This window comes from Taeniopygia guttata, chromosome 2 (genome assembly GCF_048771995.1).
Source record: "Taeniopygia guttata chromosome 2, bTaeGut7.mat, whole genome shotgun sequence".
Lineage (NCBI taxonomy): Eukaryota > Metazoa > Chordata > Aves > Passeriformes > Estrildidae > Taeniopygia > Taeniopygia guttata.
This window is the reverse complement of record NC_133026.1, coordinates 75531932-75544309: the sequence shown is the minus strand read 5'-3', so window position 1 is coordinate 75544309 and position 12378 is coordinate 75531932. Positions and strand designations below refer to the sequence as shown.

The window sequence follows — 12378 nt, the reverse complement described above, 5'->3', positions numbered from 1 at the left end:
CAACCATTTCAGAGCATGCTAACTAGATTTCTTCCAACGCAACTAAACCAGGAGATGTGCTTTAGCAGCACATCTGATTTATTCTGACTGCTAATAGGCACATGTTTCAGAGACCAGGCAAGAGCTAATCTAAAATAAGATTTCACAAATACATATGGATGGCATAGACATCAGTTTCTCAGTTCCAGTTATTCAGCCTCTTAGATCAATATCTATTGCACAGAAACATCTGTTAATGTGCACACCCTCAGTATACTATTAATTTACAAGTACGTATAGTCATGGAGTCTCACTTCCAGTCCAGCAAACTAAGCATGCAGACCTTCAAAGATTTGGTTTCTACTCTCTTTGAGAAGCTCTTCATTCACTTTTACCATGCTAACTTGGACATCATGAGCTGCTGTTTTTATCTCTATTGAAGACTTAGTAAAACTGGATGCAAACGGTCTGCATACTTAAATACAGTGTCTTTGGGTCTGTGAAAAGCCCAAGTATATACAGTTTCACAGATAAATGTATTAACAAACCAAGTATAAGGATACTTGGATGATTTAGAGGTGGAATACTGGAATAAAATCAAGCTGGAGCTAGTTGTACATTCACAATTATTCAGATATTAATGTTCTAGGTAACTAAAATATTGTGTTTATCTTCATGTGGAAAGGAAAACAAATGTGAATGAAAGTTTGTGTCTTTTTTCTTAAAATGTTCTAGAAATCAGTTCAAGTCTATTTATTTGCTATCTAAACGTAGAAAAAGAGGTCACTTCCAGGAACAGATTTCCCCTTGCTCGTCCATGACATTGAAATGTTGTAATGATAAATTTCTGTGGCCCACTGTGCAAATAATTTCTAACTTGAGAGGAACTTGTATGGTTCAACCTTGTGGAATCACTGACGATTAATAGGTTATGGATGCAGAATGATTTTATTTTATAGTTGTGTAAAACAAAAGCATATCCATTCACCTGGTAGAGCATATCCATTCAACGGGTATAAAGCATCTCCAGTAAACTAGATATGCTATTCTATTCAGAATGCTGGGCAACCTCTGTACGTTTTTGTCTGTAGTTTTTCCTTTTTCCAGGAAAACAGTTACCAACAGTGTGAGTTTCCATTAGTACTTTTCCCTAGAATTCTAGGAAATCAAGATAGGTCTTGAACTTGATAAACATATTTTGGCTATTTCAGAAGAAAAAAAAAATTCAGAAATATTGTGATTTAATAATTCTTCCTTTGAAGACTTTCTTCTCGCTTCTTATTTTAAAAGAATCTTAGTGCTTGTACTACTCATTGATGCAAGAGAAAAGAAACAGTCAGTGCAAGTCAGCATCTGATACAAGCAGCTGACTGGTCATTCTAAGGTGAATGGAATGCCATTGTATCCAAAAATTTGCCAGAGTGATTTTCTAACACAAATGTAGCGCTCCTCCAAGAAACACCTGATAAACAATTTAGTATCAAATAGTGTCAAAGTGCTCTCTTTCTACCTAAAAGAACCCTTTGATTTGCAAATTTTAACCTCCCATCCTACCTCTCACTATCTTACACTAGGAGGCTCAGCATTTTATAAGATATCCCCATAGGAGCCTTTGGCCCATCTCTTGCCAAAGAGATGAGATACTGAGCACGGAGGAAAGGCAGCTTGTGAAAGCTGCAGGTTAGAATACCTTGCCAGAAAAAAAAAAAATCGAAAGAGGGTACTTTTACTTTCTAACAACTCCTTTCAAAGTTAGCATCACATTCAGGCTCATCTGAACAACAGACAAATCACAGTTCTGGATACATTTCTATCATTTACATGCAGCATAATTTTTTGTGGTTGAGATAGTTGTCATTATGGATTTAGATAGGGAATTAAACAGTAGTGCTCTCTTGCTATTATAAATGTTACGAAGTCAAAAAAAAAAAAAAAAAGTAACTAGCTACAAAAAATAAGGGTCTAATTTCTACCTGCCATTCTTTACTATCTTACTGTGAAAGTTCCTGTCAAGAAAGTTTTGCTACAAAAGAAGTTTGTCACTCCATTTAGGAAATAAAAATGACATTTTTCCCCCAACTGGAGTTTTTGCTTATTCAGAGTACAACTAGCATTTCATATGCTTTCCAACTATATTTCAGAGATTACATTTGGGGTATTCTGTTTTCTTAGTTAATATTTTATAAAGAGCTGTAAAACATGTCTGCATGCTCTGAATTCCACTTTGTAAGTTTTCTACAAAGTTTTTCTAGTATATAAAAAAGATTATTCAGTTGGGGAACAAAATTTTATTTTTATTTCAAAATATCTCCATTTGGTTTTTCTCTTTTTGTTTTAATATATAGTTTGCAAGAAAAATTTTGTGAAATTATAGGTCAAAGAAATGCTGAAAAGGAATATTGCAATTTGTCTCTGAAGACAAACTTATAATTTTTAATGAGACAGTTCTATAAAATGTTTTTTGAGAATGCAAATTTTTATGCATTACTTTTCATAGTTGTCTATACTATTAAATCTCAAATGGATCAGTGTTGAAAAACTTAAAAGAAATGATAAAAAGGTGAAGTTTAATAAATGCAAGGATTCTCTTCCTAACTAAAGGAATTCTTAGTACTGTCTGAAACCACCAAAAAGTCAACAAAAAGCAATAGAATTTCACAACACAGGAAGTTAAATAGGCACTTCTAATAAAAATCATATTTATGAACGACATTGTCTTCCAGATTATCTGAAACTATGACTACCCCACATTTGGATATTCTCAAAAAAAGTTCAGAAACATCTACTGTGTCTATCAATTTCTTAAGTAGAATTTATTGGGAAAACTCTTATTATTAGAGAATCAGACAATTGTTAGGGTTGGAAGGGTCATCAAGAGGTCATCTAGTCTCACCTCTAAACTATCTCAGCACTAAAAATTTAGCATGGAGAGTTTCACTAATTTTGTAGTTGTCAACACATCTGGAAGTCTTTTACTGACTTCCAGAAGATATTCTGGAAGAAAATATTCTTATTTTCTTTTAATTTACATAAAGATGGCTTTCATAAACCTTTGAGTATACTACAGAGATCTCAAGGTAACTGAGTTTTTCATACTACAGAAGAAATAATTTCAGATAGAAATTTTGTTCTTGAGTCAAATTTTATGGAAAAGTTTCATTGAAGGCAAGGAATAGACATTTTCTTTCATCTCTCCCAGAGTAGTACGTAAAGCACAAATACTATGTTTATTTTGTGTCACAGTGAAAACTGATCTAATATTTGCTAAAAAAATTAACAAAACTCTAGTTACTTGTCAGTGACTTGAAAAAGAAAAGCCATAAATGTCTGACAGTTTTTACAACAAGATTCAGTTCAAATTGTAGGGAAAATAGCAGCTCAGATCTTGAGGAGATAAACAAGAACCCTCTGTAAAACTAAGCAAAATAATGGAGATCAAAAATAATGCCACTTAGCATGAGAACTATTGCAGGAAGACAGTAACATCAAAAGATTTTAAAATGATAATGTAAAAGTCAGAATAAATATTTGGAGTGTGGCCTCAGAAATTCACAGAATAACAGTAACAAGTTCAGTTATATATAGACTCCACAGCTAAATGTCAAAAAAATGTGCTAATTATAGAACTAATAAAAGTGACAGAAGTATCTCCATCATTTGACATAAAGAATGCATCCTGTGGAATTAGTAATATATTTAGTCTTCCTAAAATTGCAGACAATAAAAATACTTTCATAATGCAATAAATACCAAAAAATCAATAGGAGAAAAAAGACAATAGAGATAATAAATCTGAAATGAAAATATAATGTATACCTACAACAGAATGCCTGTATGCTAGGATATGAAAATCCAGTTTTATTCACACAAGACAAAAGCCTTGTGGAATAGATATTTTAATGATTTGCCTCAAGTACAACCAGTAAAGTATTTTATTTATAAAACATAAGCACCAATTCTCTATTTTACTTGTAAAACTTCATTGGTTTACCATAGTCCACTCTGTCTTGCAAAATATCATTAAAGATTATTCAAATAATTCTTTAGAAAACAGTAACTGTATAATGTAGTTGAATAGTAATACCAGATTCTGATTACTGCAGAATTATGACAAATATTTATGTAATAGTGCTCAATATTGAGAAGATGAAAAAAAAAAAAAGAAATCTTTCATGAATATAATACAAATAAAAATTATTACATCTGCTACTTTTGATTTTGAAGATAATATTGATCTCTCTTCCACTGTTTTTCCTCCTATGCATAAAATAGAATGCCTCAAAATTTGAAGGAAAGAATCAAATTGGTTTCCGTTAAAGACAAAGAAAACCAAAGAAAGAGAAATATGGTGTTATGCATTTTTGGAAACAGTTGGTAAAGGAAATTAATTACTCATTAAGACAGCCTGTGTTGTAATGAGAAATAACTGAGATAAAAACTTAGATGATACTGAAATGAATTGCACCTCTAGCAGTAAAGCTTTGTGCCACAGTGAATTATCAAGGACAGTTGAAGAGGTTTTGTACAGAGCCACAATATTCATACTGGAAGCTCTATGCATTCACTGGTAATTCACATAAACATGTATTGTTTAATTGTCCTGGATTTATGATATTAGTTACAGAAATGCTACACTCTAGTCATTGTAAAAAATTCTTCTATTAGAAGAAAGTTATAAACTAACTTCAACACCAGAGAAGTAATAAATAAAGAAAACTGATTGCATAATTCAGCACCTCATAGAATAAGAATATCTGAACTATGTAACAGGGAAAACCAAAGATAGGTATCTTTTTGAATGTCAGTTCACTTTATAAGAAACTTGATAAAGAAACATATGTCTAAAATAATCCAAGGAACTATTGTTCCTTTGTGTTTAATTCTGTGAATTGTATAGACTGCTTATGTAGACATAAGAGAATGCCTTAAAATGTGCAGTTGAATGAGAATGTATGAATACATCCTCTTTCTAGAATGGAAACTACAATTTTCCACAGAATGTATGTTAAAGCACTCAGGATTAAGAGAGACTCTTATCTTCCAACCAGCATGTGTGTGTGCATACTGTTATCTTACTATGAATGCCACAGGTAACTTACTGGTTCTATTTCATGTCTTCTTCTCATCTCTTCTTAACTCCAATATATTTAACATACACTCAATGATGTGATGATAACTTTGACAAAGAGTATGTGGCATTTGCACTTGTTAAAGGACTTTTGAATAGCACAGTTTGTTTTCCTTACCCATTTCAGACATCTCTGGCACAGTAACAATGTATGGTCCATCTGTAAATTTTGGTGCATTGTCGTTGATATCCTGCACTTTGATAATGAACTCAGATTCAGGCTCGAGTGGCTTGTTTGTCCGTCTATCAATAGCTTGGGCATGAAGCACATAGTGTGTCTTCTGCTCTCGATCTAGGCTTTTGGTTGAATGGATGTCTCCAGTTGTGTCATCAATAATAAATATAGTCCCTGCCCCTTCTCCAGTAAGAATGTATTTGACTGATCCATCACCTTTGTCGGAATTGGAATGCAGCTGTAGAATAAAAACACATAAAATCATATAAATTGAATTAAATACTTCATAAGCTATAAAAACTATAATATTACTGTCAGCACCCTTCTATTTTGTTTTCACCTCTCAGAGTTCTTGCCATAATTCCTCCCATACTCTTTCTGGCAACACAGCCGCTTTGTTGAGGGTAATTTTCCACCCACATAGTTAATTTCTTTAACAGGGATTCCTTGGGTTATGCATCCACTCTAGAAAACTTCCCTAAGTCAAGAATATTCTAGTAACTGTGATGGTTTTTGATTTATTTGGATTTGGTTTTAGTCCTTCTTGTCATTATTTTTCAGCACTCATTGCTTGAAACCCTGTCCTAACCACTAAGGATTGTCCACTGCAATGGTGGTAATTCAGTCCCACCTACACTTTCCTCTGTGGCCCGAAGGACAGCATCATTTACTGTGAAAGGAAACTGCACACTGTGCCAGTGGTAGATGTTTTTCCAGAATTACTCTATCCCACAACAAAACGTAATTTTCTTTGGATTTTGGTTTTTTTTTTAGCTAGAAAGTTATCTAGTTTGCTTATATTTAATTATTTATAGTTCAATGATGAAGTCTGACAGACACTTTCAGCATTTTCCTTGCTAATAACACCTTGTGCTATGAAATACACATTAAATATATTATACTCTTCCTTTAGTACAGTAAAGGTTTAATTGGTTGGGGGAGTGGAGGGTGGGTGGAAGGAAAACCCAGTAAATAGATTGGTATGTTGAAAGATAACATGAAATGGCTTCCCACTGCCTCACTGCTCCTAACCTGACTTTAAAGAATTGCCTGTTTATAACAAAGATAAACATGTGTTCTTTGATAAGAAAGAGTGACTTTTATACAAACTGAGAAGTTTTGTATATTTGCCTTTTTTTCCTTTGAAACTACTTTAAGAGGATAATGTATTTATTGAGGAATATAATACGAACAAGATGTTCATGCAGAAATGATCAGCCTAAGGTATTGTGCAGTTATACTGTGATGTGAAATCAGAAGGGAAACTTTCTTATTTTAAGAAGACATACATTTTTCTCTTTATCCTACTGCCCTGAATATTTTTTAACATCTGCAGTGTGTCATTATGAAATTTTGATAGAGAGCCTGAGGAAAGCAGAAAGAGAATATTTTTAGACAGATATTTTTAATTCATAGGATGCAAGGTGTTACTTTCCTGTTTTCATTCTCAGTTCAAAAATCATAGAGGGTTGAATAGAAAGAAGATAAGACTTGTATGGTAGAAAGCATCTTTTTTTTTTTTTTTTTTTTTTACTTAAAACACGAGGTATAGAAGTGATGGTATTTTCTCACACAATAGGTGTATCTTTTTTTTTCTGAGTCTTTGTCTTGCCTTTAAAACTTCCTTGCTATTTGTAAAAGGAGTAAGCATATGGTGTTTGATGAGATTTTTCATCTTTTCTAGTAAATTCATGAAATTATGGTGTTGTACATAATTTATATATTTTATGGAAGGGGGCTTAGAAGGACGAAATTTAATAAATTGGAGTTTTTCAACTCATATAAATTTCAGCACTACTTCAATCAATGCACTTATCTGAGTCACGTGAAGGTCTGACCGAATAACCAACACAAAACTGGGTCACTACTGTGGACCCCCTTTTTTTTTTTCTTAACCAAAGAAAGAAGTAGCAAAAGGGTCTGTTTGGCATACTTTTATAGGACAGCAGAAAAATCTTACACATTTCATTTACAGTAGTCATTGGCAAAATTAATTGCTTCCTATCCTTAGACTAACACTGTATTAAAAAAGGAAAAATTCAATTTATATAAAACACCAGGAATCCAAACTTCCTACAGTCAAAATGTTATTTGAAGTGATTTATTTCTAAAAAATAAGAGTAGTAGGTATTCTGGTGTTCTAGAATAGGTTTACTGATACTTTAATTTTTCAGAACCAATTAGAATTGTAGGATTTTTTGGGATAAAATGAGCCCTCAATGCTCATTTTATTTGTTTGCAAATGCCAACAGCAAAATGACAAATTTGATGAGCTTTTAAGGAGCTCAAAACTAATCCAAATTGAAAAAGATTTGAAGCCTTCCCATCGTACTTCTCTCCTTTTCCCTCTACAAGAGTATATGTCAAATTATATTCAGGTATACCAAATAGAGATCCCAGCAAAAATCATTGAATTTATAACTGGAATTATGAACATATGAATTGATCAAAAATTGCTAGGAAAGAAATACACAGAATAAGGAATTGCTGTAGAATATAAAAAGTAAGGTTCTCCAAAACAGCAAATATCAACATAGGCATGCCATTCCAATACAGTACTGCAGAAAGGCACATTCACAAATTCACTATGATGGCAGAAAATGCATGGACCATTTTGAAAATTAATAACATTAGCTATTTTTTTTATTGTGAAGAATTGCTCTTTGTACTTGTCATCAGTGACGAAAATACAGATTTTTTTTTTTGAGTCAGAGGGTTTTTACATCTAAAAGTAAGAAAAGTTAAGAAATACAAAAGATACTCAGCTGCTTTCGTGGTCAACAAATTATGTTATTCCTGCTAAACATTGTATTAGTCAATAGGCTTCAAATGAAAAATACAGGCAAGAATATAATCAGAAGAAAACTATCTGTATATTAAAAATAACTGAAATCCTTCTATTTACAACTGGGTATTTTAAACTGCAGTTGTAAGGCAACAACTGGAAAGAAGTAAAAGCTAAAAGAAGCTCCTGCTTCCTTACTTCTAGATATGTCTTATATTGTTTGAAATATAACACTTTGATTTATGCCTTTTAACTTCTAATGCTGTATTTTAAACTCACAGAGGAGGATTTTGCATAGCAAAATGGCATTTTCTTTGTAAGTTTTTTATATTTTAGTTTCCCTGCAAAGTAAAGATTAAGGAACTGTTTGTCTTCTTTAATTCTTCCATCTTAGTACAAATTGGTCCAAGTAGAAAAATATCAAGACTTCTCTCAAATGCTTATTTGCAATATGTGTTGTGCTGAGAGAGCCCCTGGGAATCCCTACTTCAGACAATGTTTACTAGATTAACTAGAGATTTATGGCCCTAAGCATGGTGCATTTCTCTCTTTTCTTTCTGTACTATGAAGTCATTTCCACAACAAGAAGCTCACTCCACAAAAACATTTCCAAATAGAATAAATATGATTCACCTCTTTGGTTACAAATACATGGTTTGGGAGAGTGTATTTCTGCAGTGCTGCCTATAATAGATTCTAAAAAATATTGAGGGAGCAAAATATAATTGGACAGTGGTGGCCTTTCGCTCTGCTTGGGACTGCTATAGCTATTTCTCTTTCAGATTAATTTGGCACTAAGGAGAATGTCACTAAGCAATGCAAATGCAAGCCAACCCATGTTTTGTTCAGACCTAATTTGTGCAATTTGGGGAAATCTTTTCAAACCAGATCCCTAGAAAGGGTGTGCCCAGTCATGACCCACTTGGGGATGTCTCCAGTGTCCCAGTCCCAGGGAGCTTCCTCACTCCACTGGTCTCTGACAACAACATCTCCAATTCTTCAAACTGCAGGCAGTGCAGACTTCTGAATTCCCTGAGGAAATGCGGACTCTATTCGAAGTGATGGGCTGGCTTACTAGTGGTTTGGTTATGCTTCCAACAAGAATATATCTGTTTAATATTCTGAATCTGTCCACAACCACAAGCTTCCAGAATGTATTCAACTTTCATCCCCTTTGGTCATTGTTCCTGTCTTTATTTCTCTGATTTTTTTAGGGAAAAAAGAAGCTGAAAATAATAGTAAATGTGCATATCTGGAATACCCCCTTTGTCAACTCAGTGGCCTACACTTCTTGACATATTTAATAGCAAGTTGCATCCAGGAAGATTTATGATGGTTCCTCAGTCTTTATCCCATATCAGTAGTATATGACTGATTTTGCAGAACAGTTACCAAGATGACCCTGTTTTGCTAAGACTTCAATATTTTTCTTCCATCAGTCCATTTTAAAGCTCATTTTCTTTTAGAATTCCTGCAGAAACTGCAGAAGGACTACATTAATCAAAGGCTTGATTTGCTGATGGATGCAAATATTTCAGTTAATGAGTATTCTTTATATTCTTATATTAATTTTCATACTATGAATCTTTAAATACTTTTTTTGAAGCACTAGCATATAAACTGCTGTAAAATGAATTTACAGATTGAAGGCTAATTACCCACCTAGTAAAATGTTGTTACTGTTTGTAACTGAAAAATGATCAAGTGGCTAAAGCCTAATCACAGACACAAATATCAGGTGGCTGCTGCTTAGTCACTGGCCTTATGCACAACCAATCAACTTCATACATCTGCATTGTTTTAGCTGATGTTTAGCCATTTCATACATCTAAATATTTAACCCAAATAATATTTAAATACCTACTTGTCAAGCAATTGAAACTGCAACATAGGCAGAAACTACTGGACAATAGGAAAGAGGCCCAATGGGAAAAAAAACACACCAATAGGTACTAAAACACCAAAACTCAATCCAAAAATTGAGAAGAAAGCCAATGTCCTACTTCTCCTGGGAATGCAGAATGTTAGCAACTCATGGTGATCACCATGCTCCCCTGCACTTGCCTCAGGAAAACAAGCTGCAAGCAGGAAACCATGCATGACCAGAAGAGAAAAAAGCCTGGATAAGAGGGGCAAATGAAAAGTAGAAGAGCTGTCTGTTAGTGTTTTAACTGCATGACTGCTTCCTCCTGTTTGCTTTAGTTGAAAAATCTGCCTTCTTGGAGTGTAGTGTGGGTGACGTTTTAAGTGGACTGCTTATAACTTTTACAATATTTTTAATTGGACTACCAATAAATTCTTGATATATGATCGGGATATATCTTGTTCCAGAAACAAAAAAATATTATGAAGAGATTGCCTTATATAAAATAAATTCAAATCCAAGGCTGATTTGAAAAAAAATCTAGAACTGTTGCACTAAGCTAATGAATTTAATTAGAGTAGAAGTGGCTATGCACATGAATACTTAGTTTGAAATAAGTGGATAATTAAAAAAATACTGTTGTATAATAATAAAAAATAAAAATAATTTGTACAGGATTCCTGAAGCAAAGCCTGAGTTATAGTAGTGAAACTACCATTTTGTCTTGTATAAATATTGTGTTCTGTTTAGAGAGCATCACATTCTTTCAAGGAAAGCAGCAGAATCTCCCGTTCTTAATTTTGTTCTCACTGTCAATCTGTTTAACTTGACAAGAGGGACCTAGCACATCACTACTGCAGTAAAGTCTACCAATGACTGCCCAGCTCAGAGGAATTACAAAATTAGCTCAACATGAGGTATGAGCTTTATCAAAACATAGAGGAATGCATTGTTACATTGCTTTTGTTACAAAGAATGGTTTATTGCCTCACTAAAAACATCAAAATGTTGAGAGATAAATAATTAATGGCAGAGCATTAACACACTCAGTAAAAATATTTTAATCTTCCCTTTCATAAGAACTGCAATCATACTGACTTCCTTTGATGTTTATATAGACAAAACATTTAATTTAAAAGAAATGTTAAAGTAACATATTAATAGCAAAAACTATATTTAAAAATTTCTTGATGGTGCACACTGCAAAAGCAGAGTCTAGCTGATACTGCGGAAATGTTCATTACGTCTATGCAGTAAAAACATTGTCAGATTTGCTGCTGACTTGCTTCCCTTGGTCTGAACTATAATATATATTTTAATGAAAGACACTGCTCTGGGCAATGTCACACATTTTGATGGAATTTGCAGAGGGAATCATTAGCCCAGGAGATAAGTGTTCTAACCATAGCAAGTGTCCACAAATTGACAAAAAGTTATTCCACACTCTTGTCAAACAGAGGAAGAAAACAGAAAACAGCAATTTCCCCCATCTGCTGAATGAGTTTTCTGAGATAGAAGAAAAATAATTGGATTGCAACCATCCAGGAAAAACACAACTGAAACAATATTAACAATATTACACTATAGCACAAAAACATCTTTCTTGCAAGATGTTTGTTTGCAGCAGCTTCTCTGAAGTCTGCTCCTTTGCTGCAGCCATTAGGGAGACTGCAATGGCAGAAATATGCAGATGCATAAGCAATCATATCTGGAACAACATCAGACGTACTAAAGCAGCCATAAATGGTCAACATTAGCTTCTATTTTCTCTCTAAACAAAAGAACTCTTGGGAATGAAAAAGGAAACAAATGAAAAGTAATTGTAAAACTCAATAAATTTTTATATATAAAAAGACTGTCTTTTTTTTTTCCAAAGAACACTATATATTTTTAAGAAAAATAGAATCCCAAATTGTTCTTCTAGCATACTATGTGTCCATTATATGTGTTTTCCATATGGAAAAAAAAATAATTACACTCTAGTGAAGTTTTTATCTGAGCTCTCTTCACAGCAGTAAGCTTTCATTTCAGACATCTTTTACTTGGGCAAATGCTGTGATGGGCACAGAAACCATTCTATTTTTCCCAGGAACTGGGTTTTACATAATATATGGGTTTTAGAGGTTTTTAAGAGTTTCACAGACTTGAACAGAAACAAATTACTAAGAAAATAAGAAAAAAAATCCTATTTGGTCTTAGTTTTCAGTACCTCTTCACAATTACTGTCACTAAATCTCACTTTAAAACCAATAAATATGTAAACATGGTGATAACTTAGATTCCTAGATACATTCAGGAGGACCATAAATATGACCACTTTAATCCAGGTGTCTTGCTGCTACATTGCTACTCAAGCCTTGATTACTCATCATCATTGTAAGAAGCATGTTTTGCTTCTTTTAATTTTAGTAAATCATAATAAGGCAATGATATGCCAGCATAAAGTA

General features: G+C 33.3%; 1 protein-coding gene across 15 annotated transcripts in view; it reads right to left on the bottom strand.

Annotated features, from left to right (window-relative positions):
- CDH18 (cadherin 18) overlaps window positions 1-12378 on the bottom strand; it is a 502412-nt gene that overhangs the window by 127672 nt on the left and 362362 nt on the right. For 14 of the 15 annotated variants that reach the window (XM_072924261.1, XM_072924259.1, XM_072924260.1 and 11 more), the window contains one exon: window positions 5226-5520. The exons of the other annotated variant lie outside the window; for it this stretch is intronic. In XM_072924261.1, the coding sequence (XP_072780362.1) occupies window positions 5226-5520 (295 nt within the window). The remainder of the gene's footprint in view (window positions 1-5225; window positions 5521-12378) is intronic. 15 annotated transcript variants of the gene reach the window in all.